General features: G+C 46.8%; 1 protein-coding gene across 1 annotated transcript in view; it reads left to right on the plus strand.

Moving 5' to 3' along the window:
• Positions 1-17,516, plus strand: part of COL5A1 (collagen, type V, alpha 1) — a 116,986-nt gene that overhangs the window by 51,126 nt on the left and 48,344 nt on the right. The window contains exons 12-24 of the mRNA XM_014942927.1: positions 482-574; positions 3,518-3,574; positions 3,739-3,792; positions 4,441-4,494; positions 5,320-5,373; positions 7,763-7,816; positions 8,804-8,857; positions 10,303-10,347; positions 12,720-12,773; positions 14,004-14,048; positions 14,708-14,761; positions 15,392-15,436; positions 16,613-16,666. Coding sequence (XP_014798413.1) covers positions 482-574; positions 3,518-3,574; positions 3,739-3,792; positions 4,441-4,494; positions 5,320-5,373; positions 7,763-7,816; positions 8,804-8,857; positions 10,303-10,347; positions 12,720-12,773; positions 14,004-14,048; positions 14,708-14,761; positions 15,392-15,436; positions 16,613-16,666 — 717 coding nt within the window. The remainder of the gene's footprint in view (positions 1-481; positions 575-3,517; positions 3,575-3,738; positions 3,793-4,440; positions 4,495-5,319; positions 5,374-7,762; positions 7,817-8,803; positions 8,858-10,302; positions 10,348-12,719; positions 12,774-14,003; positions 14,049-14,707; positions 14,762-15,391; positions 15,437-16,612; positions 16,667-17,516) is intronic.

Genomic DNA, 17,516 nt, shown 5'->3' on the forward strand with positions numbered 1-17,516 from the left:
TGGAAGGATCCTGGTTTGAACAATTGGCCAAACTCTGCTCTTTGAAGCACCACACTTGAGAAATGCAGCCTTTGTCCCAGGGCACACAGGCAGCTACAGTCAAATAACCTGATGCAACCCCATCTCTGGGGGTCTTTGGGCCAACAGCGTCCACACGGGGACTATCAGCCCTGTGAGAACTTTGCATTTAGTTTTGAATGGTGATGTGTGAGGTCCTTACAGTTCAGAGCCTACAATCCCTCTTATTGTGCTTTACATTGAGCTGGCAGAATTTGCTGTGCGGGTACGGAGATGGGAAACAATTGCTTTGTGCCTGTGAGCTCTTTGACCTGAGAACATGAGGGTTAATAGGGTGGTCTGGAAGGACAGTGATGGGGTTGAGTTATTCATGCTGAACAGAGTTGTTTAGGAGTCAGGCTAGCGTGAAGGGTTGGAGGGACAGCAACCCTGTGACCTGCTTTCTCCATCTTGTTCCCATCAGTTCCGCTTTAGCGGAGGAGGAGATGCTGGCTCTAAAGGACCTCTCGTTTCAGCCCAGGAGGCTCAAGCCCAAGCCATTCTGCAGCAGGCCAGGGTAAGTGAGGGGTGGTGGGGAAGATGTCTCTTGGAGCAGGTTCCCGAGGAAGCAGAGGAGGAGCAGAATAAATGTGTCAAAGGAGATGTCTTCATAGTTGCACCATCTGTGGTGCTGGTGGTGGTAACAGCTTCTCATCTGAGATGGAATTGCTTGTGTGTCTTGAGGTGATGATGTCTGGATGATTTGGCCTTTTACTAATGGCTAGCATTAGCCCAGGCCCTAGAACCATGGGTTTAAATCACTTACAGATCTTCGACCAGGCCTTCTGCTGGTGCCAGTAGACACAGACCTGCTGGCTTCAGTAGTGTTTGCTGGTTATCTGACAGTTTTGAGAGTCTTTATGAATGGTTGTGGTATGGGGCTTGCTTTATTTATTTTGGTTTTTTGGGTTTTTTTTCAGTAAATAGTAATAATTAAATGTATATCACGGATGTAAGCTGTTCCCAGCTCCACAAATCTCAACAGGCAGATTGCAATTTTCATTAATGTATTTATTTGGAAATACATGATAATTATCCATGCAACCTTTTTTCCTTTGGATATTGACTGATGATCAGATAATCCCTGGCAGTGTTAATTATGTGAAAGCAGATTGGCCATGCACGTTCCCAATACAACTCCTGTTCCCTGACGTGATGAGTACCTTAGTGTATAAGGCTTCAAACTCATCTGTTCAAAATAAAATTCAATTTCTAGCCAGTACAGCTTTGACATTTTTCTTCCCTGAGTGCTTGGTGTGAAGTTACATTTGGTCATTGCCATATTAAAAGCAGAGGTGTGAGAGGCACAGTTACAGCAGAAGGGAACGTGTGGGGACCCTACAAGTGCCCTTCTATTGTGTTTGTTCTGATCTTGCCCAGGAGGGACCTAATTCAAGCTGTAAGCACACCCTTGCAGTAGGAGTGGAAATATAAGCTAGTTTGGGGAGGCAATTCACAAAGGGACACGGCTCTGGGGCATCGCTCCTCTCCCAGCCAAATAAAATCATCCAAGGCCAGAGCTCAAGTGTGCTCCTCAGGTCAGAAGCCCACATCTGTCTGCATCTGGAGCATGTGGCTCGGACGTAGCCACTCTTGTTATTCAGAGATGTTGACAGTCACTTTAGCACAGGCTTTTTGAGCCAGTCTGCTGAAATAGCCTAAAAAGCAATTTATTTCACCCTTGAATGATATCAAGTCCATTGGGGTCTCCACCCAGCTGGGTGGTACATGCCCCTTGTTGGTTTATAGCAAGGGGTTTGGCTGTTCTGGTTTCCATCCAACTCCCCTTTTACAAAAGAGCTGGATTTTATCCGTATTCAGGCAGAGTACAGGGCCCTGATGCCACCAGCCACTACATTTTCCTGTCCATTAACCTTGCTCTGAGAATAATATTGGTGGATTATGTTTCTGGTGTTACCTTGTCAGTCTTAATTTCAAGGCTGCCTACAGTTTTTCCATCAGCATTTTATTTTGCTGGGAAATAGGGGTTTTGACCAGATGAACATTTCATGAGAAGCATCTGCTTTCTCAGACTCTCTGATTTGTTTTTTTTTTTTCTGCCTGTTGAAAATTGTGACTGTTATGAAACAACAAACTCAAAATCCCTTTTCTCTGTTGTTTTTTTTCTTTTAATTCCCAGTTTTTGCGAAAAACTTAAGCAAATCCTGGGTGACTTCTGTGCTGTGGATGAAAAGCTGATTATTTCCACGAAGGAAAAAATCAATTTCTTGTTTAACTTCAACCTATTGTCAGATAATTTTAGCTGAAAACCCTGATACCAAAGTAGAAAGGGAAATAAATAACATTTTTTATGGGGAAGTTACAGGATATGGCAGGAATGGAAAAGGAGTCTTGCATGGGGTGGGGGGAGAATATCTTCTTTCCTTTTTAGGGGTTTGTTTTCCTTGTTATCATTGTTGTTAATTGCATTATTATGTTGATTTATTCCCTTAAAATTTGGCTTTCGTCAGGCACCGAACGTTGTCCCAGCCGGCAGTGTTTCAGAGCATCTCCCTTTTAATGGGGTGTTGTAAAAAGATGCCACAAAATCTAGCATTTGTGCAATATTTATGCCGTTCCAAGTGCAATCACGGGTAGATTTTAATTACTGGAGTACACAGATAATTACAACTCTCTTAAAGTGTTGAATTGTCACGAGGGAACAAATTGTCCAAGTGATGTTTTAAAGTGTGGGCCAGCCCCATTACCCACCATGGAAATTACTGACTTGATGCATGGTTACATGACTCCTTAATTATTGAGCTGAAAGCTCCCCGTTGCAAATAGAACTGTCGTTCTGTTTGTAGGGTATTAAATAGTAACCAAAAAAAGGGGAAAAAATTCCTCCCAAACTCATAGAACTTATAGGATCATAAAGAAAAAAATCCTCCTAAACAGAACTGAGGTCATAAATATATGTGAGTAAACCCCTGTAGCCTCCTCAGGCGAAGTTTTCTCCTTTACTTTCAATAATTTATTGCCAAAAAGTGTCCATTTAATTCTGTGTATACATGGTGATGGAAAAGGGGATTCGACCTACAGAGTTGGATTCTCATCTGCTTAAAAGGCAGGTGGTCCCTCACCCCTCCATCTGCCCTGGGGCTGGGCCAGGTGTGTCTATAGTGTCTAGATGTGTCTCTACTGGGTTTTTGTGGTTCATGTGCACGGTGTGGAGCGGGTGTACGGGAGGAGGATGCCTTTGGCCAGATGGGATGTAGGTCTGTCCATCCTCTCCCCAGACCCGTGCACCATCCGAGAGGGTTGGCCATTTGTGGATGCAGAAAAGAGTTGATGGGGCAGCGTGTTGTGGATGTTCTTGGGTGAATTCAGTGAGGGTTTGGACATTGCTCCAGGGATTCATGGTCCTCGGGGCGTGGAGAGAACACGCTATGGTGGTTTTGTCCCATTGCAGCAACGAAGCAGAGACACCAACTGAGCAGTCTTTCTCTTTCTGTTGCAGCTGGCGTTGAGAGGACCAGCAGGTCCAATGGGTCTGACGGGACGGCCAGGCCCCATGGTAAGTGAATGGGCAAGCAAGGATGGAGCAGACCCAGTTGGCACCAGTTCCGTGAATGCTCTGGGTTACCTGCATGAATGACTCTCTCTCATACCATGGTATGAATCTTCCTGCTGGCTCTGTTGTGGGAAAAAAATGTAATAAATCATTTTCTCTGTCCAAAGGGACCCCCGGGCAGTGGAGGACTAAAGGGAGAAGCTGGAGAAATGGGACCTCAGGTGAGTATGGGCAGATTGGGCCACCAGGAGGGTATGGGGAAAACAAAGGTGTGGAGCAGCCAGTTCTTCTTTAGAGGCTGTTGTGACGGAGTGATACAGTAACCCAGTGTCAGCTGAAAGTAGGAAGGTGTGGAAACATCTGTTTTGTGTATAAATGTCTCTTCAAGTATCCAAATGCAGGCTCAAGACATAATTTTAAGCCAACAGTGTAAAATTCTGCAGGTGGTAGTCCTCTCCTGCAAAGGCATCTGTGGAGGAGTCCTGTATATAAGAGATAGGTTGGAGTGTGGGGAGATTGCTAATGCTCAGGAAATTATTCTTCCGAGCCTTAAATCCTGCATTAAAGGAAAGTTCCCATTTTCTAATGGTGGGGGAAGTGATTTGTCTCCACCATGTGGAGCTTCTTGCAGGGCAACGGCCTCCTCATGAGTAAGTGTGTGCAATTCCTCTCCAGAGATGCTCAGTCCTGAGCCTTTCCCAGGAATTTTGAACCAGGGGCTGTGCCCAAAGGGTTCACATCCCATTTTGTAGCCCGGGTGACCTTCACAGCCCCAGTAGTCCCTGATCTGAAACTCCAGCAGGCACTGGGTCTGTCTGTCCTGCCTTTGGGTGACGGGCATTTCTTCCTCTCTTCTCGATGCATCGCAGGGTCCACGAGGCATCCAGGGTCCTCCCGGTCCGGCAGGAAAACCAGGCCGCAGGGTGAGTGTCCTGGGAGCTGCGCTGACGACTGCGTTAACTGCAATTTCTGCTAGAAAGTGTCTCTGCTGCCAAAGAATTTGTGAGCACCGAGCGCGTTGCACAAGAGCAGGCGGGTGGCCAGCCGGTGGCTTGTCCAGGACCTCTCCGTCCACCCGGGCGGACGCAAATGAGGATGAGAATGAAAAGCCTGGTGGTGTGGGGAGAACTGCAAATCCATGCTTCCCACTCTCTCTGTCTTCATTTTTTGTCTGGCTCTGCCACGTTGGGGTTGTAGCTGCATAAAGGCTCTGGGCTGGTTTGGACAGTCCCCAGGTCTCGGTCCCTGGAGGGTTTTGGGAGCCGGTATAAATCGAGCTCACTCTGTTGACATCCCCGATGCTGATTTTTATTTTACACCATCCTCTGGCTCATCATGATTTGACTTGCCAGAAAAAGAAACAAAGTCTTTTGTGTGACCCACTTCTGGTTTTCTTTAAAAAAAAAACAAAAAAACCACCTTATTTCAATTTGCAGACATCATCATTAGCATATCTTAGAATGTGCTGGGAGATAATTATTTCAAATTAAAATCAATGACCTTCTCCCAGCATCCCATGTAGAGAAGAAACTTTGCTGCCGTTCATCTCACACCCCTCATTAGTGCCGGGCTGAGCCTGGGATGATGCTTCAAAACCAAACCAACGTTTTTCCCTCGCCGAGGGAAGCTGCTCCCCAGCCGGAGAGATCCCACTTGAATAAAACTTCACTCGGCCACAGACCGAAGAGCAGATGTCTCTGTGGTCCTGCCTTACCCTTTGTGTTTGACTTTGCTTTTCTCTGTTGCAGGGACGAGCTGGCAGTGATGGTGCCCGGGGAATGCCAGGCCAGACAGGACCGAAGGTAACGCTGGGTATTTGTGTGCTTTTAGAAATTGCAGCCGCTTCTGAGCACCCGTGGATGCTCAGAAGGAGCAGAAGGAGCCCACCTCACTTGGAGGAGGTTGTTGAAATGGTCCAGTGGCTCCTGGGAAGTCATGAGCTCCCTGTTTTTTGAGAGAGGGAAATTAAACACACACACCTAGAAGGCAGAATAACAATCTTTCTTTTCTTTTTTTTTTTTGTTTTTGATGCAACTTTTTAAAATTGCTGCATCCTCTTAAGAATGAAATATGCTCCCTTGGCTGCAGTTGTAGAATAAATACTTTGGAGTCCCAATTATGAAAAACAAACATGAATGTGTGGTTGGAAACATCCTGAAATATAACCACCAAAAAAATACCTATTAGCTGGGTGAGGAAATGTAGAAGGCGTGGTGAGGAATTCTAATGCCCTGCATTTTTATTTGAGACAAAATCCCTTCATTCAGCTGTGATCTGCTGGTATTATCAAGCAAGAAAGAAGCTGTTCCACTGAAATTGAATGCAGAGAAAGTTTGCTCAGGGAATCATGTATTAGAAGGTTTAAGTACTTTATTATGTAGATACTTAAAGCTGGAATAGATGGGGGGTTTTGATACAGAGACAGGAGACTGCAAATCATTTATCCAGTAAAGTGCTTTAATGAGCGCCGACTGCCCTCAAAGGAGTGGATGCCAGGGAAGAAGGGAAAACAGAATAACGAGCAGGGCTGGAAAGGAGAAGGAGATTTGTGGTGAGCAGAGACAGAGCGATGCTCTAGGACCTGCCAAATTTGGGACAGAGCTGCTGGTTATAGTGTCTGCACCTCGGCCAGGCTGAGCTGTCCCCTGAGCCTCTCAGCTGCCACTGCCTTTCCTTTCCCTGCCAATAGGTAAAGGGTTGGTGGAATAGAGGGGCTGGTACCATTTTCACATAGTATTAATATATGAAAATATAAGTGGCTTCGCCTCTTTATAGAGAAAAAAGGACTTTTCTATCTATGGGGTGATGCCCACTGCCTTCTGCCCTGGGTGTTAGGAGACGGTGACACCCCTGTGTCTTCTGTCTTTTCCAAAGAGTTGAGGCTTTCAGGAAAAGGCTGTTTCTGTGAATTCCTGTCCCCATATTGCCCTCCAAAACACAGGAGACTGGAACAGGGCACAAGTTTGGAGAGAAATCCTACTGCTGTGGTTCACCATGAGCTCTCCATGTACTGCCCCGGAGGAGCTGTGTGGGCACGGGTGAAAGCCCTGGGAAGGCACCTGCTCTCAGCACTCCTGGGGTTTTGCTTTTCCATCCTCACGCTTGAATTTCTCAGTGTTGCCCGTTTCCTTTGGGGGCATCCCTGGCCCTGGATGGGGGACAGGAGGAGTGCACTCAGGGGACACTTGCATGGCCATTTGCAGGCAGATGCTGGCAAGCGCCCCCCGTGCTCTGCCAGCCTGAGGTTGCATGAATTTCTCAACACGGTGCCAAGTACAAATTAACACGCCCAGCCTTTTAGCAGAGCTCATTATTTTTGGGCTTGGCATCGTGCTCCCCAGAAGGATGCCCAAAGCTCTGTTTGGCCCAGAGCTGCCTTTTGCAGCAGTAGGAAGTGGCAGGAGTTACTGGTGATATGTGAGAAAGGAGGTGATGCTGGGAACCAGCCTTGCCTTGATTTGCCTTCCCAGTATCCGTACTTTGGGGCTATAGATCCTCTATACATCCCTGGGCTCACAGCTGGATTTGTGCTGGGTCGGGCAGGGCAGGCTGCTCTTTGCCATGGAGATGCCCCTTTCCCAGTATCCTTAAGCATCCATGTGAAGTCACCAAATTTTCCAGCTGAATTCCTTTGTAGGTCAAACCAGATCTGTCTTCTGACCTTGACTTCATTAAGACAGTTTCCAGAATTTATTTATACATATATATTTGTTTCCTTGGAGTGTCCAGCAGGGTTAAAAGGAGGCATGGGATGGATGGCAGTAAAGCTCAGGGTGGTGTCTGGGGACCTGTTGGCAGGTGTGGGGATACCAGTGACCAGTTTGCTCACTGGTGGATTATAATTTGCAATTCTGTGGCATTAAAATTAGTTAATTAAATAATTGGACTAGAAGAACCTGTCCAGAAGGAAGATGCTTTAGATCACGGGGAAGTTACCCAGAGAAGCTCTGAAATCCACAGGGAAAAACATTTAAAACTGCAGGTGCTGGGGGGAAAGGGAGGAGGTAAAATGACTTTGAGCTTTTTTTTCTGGTTTTAATCTATAACTTTGAAATCATTGCTGGTCTGATGGGAGGTGAAGGCTGAATGTCTGAGGGGGAAAATCGATCCCTTCTTGACACAGAGAAGAAACAAATTGGAAAGATGTTCAACAGCAGGTGGAAACGTGTACTAAACTGGTTTTTCTTTTAGGGTGACCGAGGGTTTGATGGCTTGGCTGGTTTGCCTGGTGAGAAGGGAAATAGAGTAAGTTGTCGTCCACTTGTCTTCTGGCCACCACCTGTAATGAAACCTGGGCAGGAGGAGGTGACTGGGAGGTGCTGGGAGGAGGGCAGCTATTGCTGGGGACGAGCTGCAATGGTGCCATTAGGAGAGGGTGGTAATATCCCATAAAAGTGTGTGGGATGTCACAGCATCCCTCCCAGGCATGGCATTCACATCCTGGGAAGCTGCAAGATCCTTCTGGGATCGCTTGAAATTGGGAAGGTGTGTGTGGGGGGAAATTGCTTTAATAAAATGCAGGCTAAAAAAATAAAGCAAGAAGCAAAACTTGCTTTTAGACAGTGCAGTCAAGGGTGGAAACTGCCAAAAACATAATGGGATTCTTCTCTTCGTTTTATAATTAAACAACGGGGGAAAAAATGCAAGCAGGCGGGTATTTTGGCAGGCTGTTTGTGCCTCCCCTCCCCGGAGAACGCAGCCACTGCTGGAGAAAGCAGGGGAGTGTTTGAACAGCAGAGATTGCATCGTGATTATCAGCTACACGGGAAAGGGAAGAGGGTGCCTGAGAGAGATGCTTAATCAGCCAGAAATGGAATGGCACGCCTTGGGTAAAGCAATAGCTGTGTGCAGAGCCCCAGTTCCTCTCCTGAAGGAGCTACAGCACCTGCTTGGTTCCCAGACCCCTGCTGAAGTGACACCTCTAAATCCCATGAGCTGTAGCAAGTGACACCTGTAAATCCCAGGAGCTATAGGAAGTGGCACCAGTAAATCCCAGGAGCTCCAGTCCCTGGAGGATGTTGGTCTGTCAGTGCTGGAGCCCATGCATGGTCCTCAGCAGGGGCTGCTGCTTCAGAGAGCACAGAGATGGGACCCCTGAGGGTATGAGGACCTTCAGCACATGGTACAGACAGAAAAGTCAAGCCTATTGCTTGGTTTGTCACGTTACCTGATGTTTTCCATTGCCAGAGCCTGTCTGCCCTCTCTGAAGCTTTTTCTGCTTTTCCTTTATAGGGGGAACCAGGCCCCCACGGACCCCCGGGGGCACCCGGAGAGGATGGGGAGAGGGTAAGTCTGTCTCTGGACTCGGCAGTGCTTTGAATTCATAACTAAGTCCTGTAAACAAGAAGCAGATGCAATGTCAGCCTGAGATACAGCGAGAGCAACCAGGGCAGCGAGCACCCGTGTGTCATCTGCTACTGGTCCTTGTGTCCTGGGGATGCTGCAGATGGCCCTGGGGAGAGGCAAGGAGGTGGGAAAAAAAAGTGGAAAAAAGAATTTGGTTTTAAAGATTTGGTCAGAAAACTCAGTTTTTGTTAAAAGAAAAGGAAAATAACACAAGAAAAATGTTCATCCTCTAGGTGAGCAAACTGTCACTTCTGATTTTCTAACATCCAGCAAATTGCAGCAACACTTGGGGAATAGAAATTCCAGACAATTGTGGGAATCAAAGATTAAATTGTTCTCTTCTCCTTCCGCACTGTTTAGTCAATAGTTGAAGGCCTTTAGCAAAGCTCAAACTACATGATAACAGGTCTAGAATGGCTGGTTTAAGAGGAGAGATTGAAAATGCTGAATCTGTGGCTCTGAGGAGCATGTGGTTTAATCGGAGGAGCGAGTATGGATTTCCCAGGCTTTAATTCCCTTCCACGATGTTTGCTTTCCACCTTTGGCTATTTGTTTGCTCTGTAAAGCACAGATAATAACACCTTCCTCACCACGAGGTTGGGAGGATTAATTAGTTGCGGCTGTAAAGTGCTTTGAAGTTGAAAAGACCAAACCTGAGTCCTGCGGGGGAAGAACGAGTGTCGGGAGAACTTTAATCCTAAAGAGAAAAAGAAACCATTCAAGGTGTGCAGGGAGAGAAGCTCAGAGGGCATAACTGGGAAGAAGAGCATGAATTTTATCAGGAGAAGAGGAGGGTTTACAAGGGCTGGCAGCTGGGATTGATTTACTGAGAGGGAGCCTCAGGTTTTGGGTGATTTAAAAGCAACTTGGGGGAAGCACCATCTAATACTGTCAGGGGATGAGTGAGGGCATCAGCCCCCACATCCCATCAGGGGATGGAAGTGGAGGGATGAGGAATTCCCCCTTCTCTGCCTCTGGTTTATCTGAGGAGCCCTAATTTGGCTCAATCGCATTCCCAGGGCAGCGCTCCCATGCTGGCTTGCTGTTCTGTTTGGTACTAAATCTTGTGGTTATTGACTCACATGCCCTGAATTGTTTCTACAATATCTTGTCTATTAGTAAAATCCATCTTTATAAACATCAACATGAATTATAAAGTATCCTTACAGCATTTCTAATCCTTGGTAAATTCTGCACACGCAGTATTAGTCTCCAGGCTTACCAAGGTCTTCCTTATGCACGGCTACCCCTTCATTACTCCAGGGAAGCTGGTTTTCTCTCTGATTATTATTTAACAAGAATGAAACACCTGTGATGTGACTGAAATATAACTGGTTTGTTCTGTCTCTTTTGCTGCTTCTCTCTGTGCCTTCGCCGCTGAGCAGGGAGATGATGGAGAAGTCGGACCCAGAGGTCTACCTGGAGAACCTGTGAGTATCTCCTCCTTGGGCTTGATGTACAGCAGCCTTGCTTTGGTCAAGGTTTTGATGTGCTAATGGTGGTTTAGAGGTCCCAGTTTAGACAGCTCTGCTGGTGCTGAGCACCTGAGGTCCTGCAGGGTTTGAGCTTCTCTTGCTTGAACTGTTTAGAGAGTTCTCTTTGCTGTAAAAACTCTGGTTTGCTTTATTTTTCACTAAGGTGCCTACCAAGAAGAGAAGATGCTTTCTGGATTTTTTTGTTTGGTTTATTATTTTGTTTTTTTTTTTTAATGAGCAAAATTCTCATTGATTTTGATTGCCCCCTGGCTAGCATTTGACATTTAAACCCTGATGTTTTGGGTCTCCACATGCTGCTGACTCCGGAGCGGCTGAACCAGGAGGAGGAGGGAGGAGGGAGTTCTACTATCGTTAAGAGGAGATGCTAGTGTTGGACAAAAATCTCTTGACCAACCCAAAGAAATGCTTTCAGAGAGTATCCCACTGAAAAAAAGCAGTTGAGTTGTCAATTTGAGATTCTGAAAGCATTTTTTTTTCTCCCCCAATACTGAGTATTTTTGACTTTATTGGCAACGGTGAACTCTGCTTCTGGCTGGCTGTGGGTTTTTGTGTGCAGTTGAGTTGTTGGCTGCTTATTTCATCCAAAATGCATTTCCTTTGTTATGAAAAGAACATTAACTATCTATCATTTAGCATCGGCTTTGCTTTGAAAATGTCTTATTTTGTTGTTCTAAGGCCCAGCGTGGTGGCCTGAGAGTAATTGATGAGAACTGTTGGACACACTTCATGACAGAAAGAGAAGCGTTGGCATTTACGGACTCACTGGGACTAAATTATAGACGAGATGTCTGATTAACTTCTGGGAAAGATTAATCAACTCAGCTATCTCCTTAGCACATGTCTAAGCAATAACTTATGGGTTATTAACTTCTTAAAAGCTTTTATGTGCTCAGGTAACACAGTAACAAAAGAGGAACTTAAATGATGATAATGCATGCAGGGAAGTTTATTTTTATTTCAGCAACATGAGTAAAAATACCTGTGATGGCCAGAGTAAAGGTTCACATTGCACTACATAAATATAAATACATATTAATGTCATAAATATATACACCCTAAAGCTGCACATTTGTCTTTTTCTCTGCCCTGAGCCCAAAGAGGGTCTTTTTAAATTCCATGGTAACTGAAACTAGTGGTGGGACTTCAGTATGTGTTTCTCTTCATCCCGCTCCGTTTCCTTCCAGTTCCCATCACCAGCTGATACAAGCAGACTTTCTGCTCTGCTGGGGCTCGATGCATCCAGTTTTTGCTGCAGCCTGTGTTTTTTGCAGTCTCTGCAGTCTCCAAGATCAAACGGTTTCGTAATGTCTCCGATTTTATCCTGTAACATTTCATTTTAATTCCTCTGTCCTCTCTGCATAATAAAAAGGGAAGTATAATATTTGGGCAGACAGATAAAGCTGCCCGTCCATCAAGAACAATTTTCCTCTGTGACAGTGAACGAGCACCATCCTTGTCAATACCCAGAGTTCCTTAATTTTAGACAGGGCCTGCGTTTAAAAGGTGAGCTTTCAGATCTGCAGCTGAGCACACGCAGGACCCCATCCCTTTCCTTTTACTCCAAACCCACCCGAAGGCACGAGGCAGAGGAGATGCTGGGGTGGGGTTTGCAGGGCTTCCCGGTGAGCAAATACAATTCTCCTGCCATGTTGAGGCTTATTCAATGGGATGCTCCAATCTTACCCGTTTCCCTGAAGATGATGTGAGTTAAATCTGGTGAGAAAGCTAGAAATGGAAAGAAAACACAATGATACCAGGAGTCCTGACTGGTTAAGGTTTAAGAACCAAATGTCTTTGAAAATGTACATTTATGCTGCAGGCTGAAAACCTTTCCCCGCCTTGCTGAGTTGTCTAGATTGTCAATAACAGAAATTAAATCTGGAGAGATTTTTTGAAAAGCTAAGCCTAATGATGCATTAGCAGTATCAGGGTATCAGGTCATTCTTCATGATCCTCCAGGGCTAGAATGACTTGGCTGCAGAGTGGTTTGCATCGTGGTCTGCATTACAGGGTAATCCAGGAATATGATTAAATTAATTTAAAAAAAAGTTGGTTTAAGCGGGCCTTCTTCCAACCCAAAGAATAAAAGTCTGTGCTGATATTATTAATCTTTATAATTCAAGGATATGTGTACACAGGATTTCTCTTACTGGTTATTGCAAAACCAGCAAGGTCATTGCCGTGCCAGCCCCGACGCTTCCCCGGGCAGAGCGATGCTCAGCCGGGCACAGGCTCACCCCAGTCCCCTCTCACGACAGCACTGGGGGGGACTGGAAACACTAACCCTGTTTGTTTTCCCCCAACAGGGACCCCGTGGACTTTTGGGACCGAAGGGGCCGCCGGGACCCCCAGGGCCACCGGTGAGTTCCCAGGGCTGCTGTTCTCCTCAGGCCAGTGGCTGAGCTTTCTGGGCAGAATACCCTGAAACCCATTAGTCATTCAAAGAGACAATACAGCTGCATAAGGTTATACATCTGTGCAATGAAAACAAGCGGTGTTCAAGAAAAGTTATGGCTCCAAGTCCAGCTTCTCCCCCATTTTCAGTGGCGTCACGTCTCCATTTACAGCAGCTCAAGATTTGGCCCACCTGAGTAAATATTAATGCCTCGCTCAGGCTGAAAGGGAAGAATGAGAGTTATTAACACCGTGGCTCTGCTATTAACTTTTGCCTGAGGGTTGGTGAGACTTTAAAGCAGTTTGTTCATATTTCGGGCGAAAGCCAAGGAAAGAGCATGCCGTTTTTTATTCGGGAGACAGTCACCTTACCTGTCGTGTGCTGCTGGAAGTGCTGATGCAAGAGCTCTCTCTGTAAATCACTGCAGCTCACTGAAGTCCCAGAACTTAAAAACTGAAACTCGGACTGCTGCTAGAGCTAAAGGGGTCAGTATTTAATGGTGAGCGTTGGGAAGCCCTTAACCCCTACTGGGACATGAAGACATCTTCCCTCTGAGCTCCTAGTCCTGCTGAATTTAACAAGGGTTCAGGAACTGCTCCCAAACTGTCTCATCTCCCATGAGCACGCCATTGGACCCAGGTACCTTACCCTGCCCCAAAGCAAAATGATGACAGAGGAACCCCCAGTGAGACATCTCCAGTTGACCACGTGCCATGTTACCCTCTTCATGAAGATGCTCAGGGTGTGTTTGACCTCAGTTGCCTTCTGGGGTCAAATCCTCATTTTGGCACAAGGCAGGGCAGCCCCACTGGCTTCACCTGCTGCCTTGTTGAACGATGCATTTATGTCCCAAGCAAGGTCTTTTGTCCAATTTTTCCTTTTCATTTACTACTCCATGCCTGCTCACTGTTGGAGGCGGTTGGCTGCGGTACTTAGCCAGGATTTGCTTGACCTGGTGCTGATCCTGCCTCGCAGGCAGGTTAAACCAGTGGGGAAAATACAGAAATGACTTTTTAAAGTGTAAACTGAATTCGTGGAATTGGCCACTTTACCAAACACCTTTAGAAAATCGTTCTCTTTCTACAAGGTCCAAAGGGCCTCCTGATGTTTTGTTATTTTTATGGTGATTTCTCTGCTTTTGTCAGGAGAAATAACGAGATGTTTTCTTAGTGCTGTTTTTTAAATCCTTTCTCAGGGTGTGGCTGGTATGGATGGACAAACAGGTCCCAAGGGGAATGTGGTAAGTTTTCACTGCAAACGTCACAGTCTAGATATTATAAAGAATCATAGAATGGTTTGGGTTGGAAGGGACCTTAAAGGTCATCTAGTTCTAACCCCTCAGTAAAATGTACTCTCTTAAATTAGATTTGCTAATCACCTTTTTAGTCTGGTCTAGATTCCTGTTAGAGCCTGTGAAAACCACATAGGGTATCTTCCTACAGCAAATGGATGTTAATTTATTATAATTTCTGATGGAATTACACATCATTTCCCCATGAAAGATCAAAAATTTTCATCGAGATGTTATGTTGCTCTAATGAATATAAAAATGTTGTAATTTAACTGAGGGGGGAAGAAAATAATCTTTATGTGCCTCATACTTTATACTAATCGGATGATACGGTCTCCCTGCAGAAGAGCTGCTGCAAAGCCAGGTAGTGCTAGAGCCCTGCTCAGCTCTGCATGTCCATGCAGGGAAGTGAGAGTGAAATAACCCTGAAATAGCCCTGAAATAACTTCAACCCTTTCTATCCCACCGGGAGAGAAGCTCTTTTCCTCTCCCAGGAGCTCTCAGTTCCCGGCGGTGGGATGCAGAGGGTGTGGAGATGTGGTGCTCGAGGAGGCTCTGGCTCCACTCTCCCCTTTCCTGCCTTCAGCTCTGCCCTTGTCTCCTCGCAGGGTCCTCAAGGTGAGCCAGGTCCCCCAGGACAGCAGGGTAACCCAGGTGCTCAGGTAAGAAGAAACCTCCTTTTGGATGGGTAGGAAAAAGGAATGATAATTTTGAACGAGCTTCTCTCCCCCGCCAGAGTCGGGACCAGCAATAAGTGGATTTGCTGGGAATTGGCTTGACGATACATTGCTGGCCCAAAAATCTTCCAGAAAATGCTCCCAGTTTCAGGTCCCCACGGGTCTCACCTGGCTTTTGCTGCCGCGATGCAAAGCCAAACCCAGGTCCAAGCAGTCTCTTCTTCAGCCGAGCTTCATCTTGTGGCTCATGTCTGACTTCTAGCATCCCACGGTCCGGTTGCTCTGGAGCCAGCTGTGTAATACAGATGTCCGAGCCTTGCTATCAGTCTTCTCCATGGCTCCCACCAGGTCTCACTCCTCACAGCATCCCTGTTTCCATCCTGGGAATGAGCCTGGCTGCCCACGGCGGAGCGGTCGGTGCAGCTCTCCAGAGGAGACATGCTGTGCAAAAATGAAATTTTATCGTCTCTCTCAAGACATTTTGAGAATGAATGGAGCTGGGGAGATCCCCAGCCATCGCAGAGACTAGAATGATGCTGAGCTGAGGCACTGCCAAAATGTATTTGGAATGAATAACTTGTTCCTTAATGACCCTCATTTTTTTTCTTTTCGTAGGGTCTTCCAGGTCCACAAGGCGCAATCGGTCCCCCAGGAGAGAAAGTAGGTTTAAATCCTGCAGCTCTGACTTAAAACAACTGTTGCCATCAATATGCATTTACTGCTTCAGCTGCTCCTTTGCCCCATATGCAACATCTGTTTGCAGCCGTGTCTCTGAAAGTCTAATGCTTCTCATTCCAGACAGAAGAGAGACAAGAAAACATGGTTTACCTCTAATTCACAATATTTGCATTCATTTCCCATCTTAAGAGAAACATTTTGAAGGCAGCCTATGGTAAAATGTTAGGAGAGGACTGAAGGTTGTCTTTTTTTTTTTTTTTCCTGCGGGCTCGATGCCTGGAAGTCTGAGTGGGATGGAAATGGGAAGAGCCCGTGGATTTGGCTCGTTCAGCCAGGATCCCTTCCCTCTGGTCCTCCCTTGCTGTGGACGTGGCAGAGGTGCTGCCTCGGTTCCCCCAGGCAGCCCCGTCCCCATCAGGGTTGAACAAGGGCAGCAGTTTTTCCTACAGAGGAGTGATTCTCCAGGTGTTTGCTCAGCTCCTGGTGAGCAGGGACACGGTGTGTGTCCCCGGAGAACCCCTTGTTTGTGTTGGCAGCGTGGAGTGGACTCAAATTATCGATAATTCTCCTGCAAAAGGAGGACATCAGCGGTTCTGCCAGATAAAGGCTTCTCTGGTTTCAGCGCTGAGTCACTCACTCGCAGCGGTGGTGCTCCTCGGTGGTGTGGGAAGGAAATCAGGGTGGCTTAATTAAAAAAGTAATCACTGAACGGTGTTAAAACAGCAAGCACAGGCAGTCAGGGAAGCTCTGCTCATCCTTTGCCTATTAATCACCTTGCCATCACTAGAGAATGGGGATTTATTGGTCCAGCAAGCCCCCTAGTTTGATCTCCCCTCCAACCCGTGCAGCATCGTGCCCTCTCTGCAGGATGGCAGCTTTGATGCCTCGTCCCCCCCGTCCCCTGTTGAGCTCTCGTTGTGGTATCGTGACTGTCAGTGTGAGGGGCCAGCACTAACACCACGGCATCCCAGGATGCTGGAACAACTCTGCCCACAGAAATAAGTGGACTCCTGCAAGTCAGGGCAGCTCTTCCAACAGACTCGCCTCTCTGCTGCCTTTCACAGCTAGGAAAAGCAAGAAATGGGTCTGAAAAGCCCCATCCTCTGGTGTTTTGGAGACTCTGACTGTTTCAGCTGTTGATTTTCTCTTTGTTTTTAGGGACCGCTGGGCAAACCTGGTCTTCCTGGCATGCCTGGTGCAGATGGTCCTCCGGTAAGTCATCCTTTCCTGGGTTTCTGCTTGGCACCAGGGCTGTGGGGGCCTCATCCTGCATCCATCTACCCATGGGGTGCACCATGGGCTGGTGAAATGTGTGAGCCAGCAGCCTGCCCAGGCTTTGGCTGGGTGGAAGGGTCTGAGTCCCCCAGCGTAGGGCTACAAAGATGATTCAAGGACTGGAGCATCTCCCTTATGAGGAGAGGCTGAAAGAGCTGGGACTCTTTAGTCTGGAGAGGAGAAGGCTGAGGGGAGACCTTATTAATGCTGACAAGTATCTCAAGGGCGGGCTGAGGGAGGAGGGAACCAGACTCTTTTCAGTAGTTGCCAGTGAGAGGACAAGGGGCAATGGGCACAAGTTGGAACATAAAGGGTTCCACTTGAATATGAGGAAGAACTTTTTCACGGTGAGGGTGACAGAGCCCTGTAGGTGCTTCTCACCATCATTTTGTGCTTTTCTTCCCCCTCCTCCTGGTTCTCCTCTGGTTTTTGGTGGGTTGGCAGCTCACCGAGGTAGGGATGGTCTCCTGGGGGGGTGTGTTCATGCGTACGGCACACGGGGTGGTCCTCGTCTCGCTGGGAGCCTCTGGGCACTGCTGTGGAACAGTGATAAGAACAGGTTGAAATTGCATGTCAGTGTTGTATTCTTGCAGCTTCCTCCTAATCCTGCTTTAAACATCGTTTGCTCCTCGCTCTAGAAATTGGTCTTAAAAATCCCTGTCCTTTAAACCTGATCTCATTTTTTTTTTACACACCTCAGAGGCACCTGGTTTTAAGAATGACAAATGGGAAATAGTTACATTCCGCTAATGCAAATGCAGAGCATGGCAAAGAAAATTACATTTCC

The sequence above is a fragment of the Calidris pugnax genome, unplaced genomic scaffold (genome assembly GCF_001431845.1).
Source record: "Calidris pugnax isolate Ruff unplaced genomic scaffold, ASM143184v1 scaffold102, whole genome shotgun sequence".
NCBI classification, from domain to species: domain Eukaryota; kingdom Metazoa; phylum Chordata; class Aves; order Charadriiformes; family Scolopacidae; genus Calidris; species Calidris pugnax.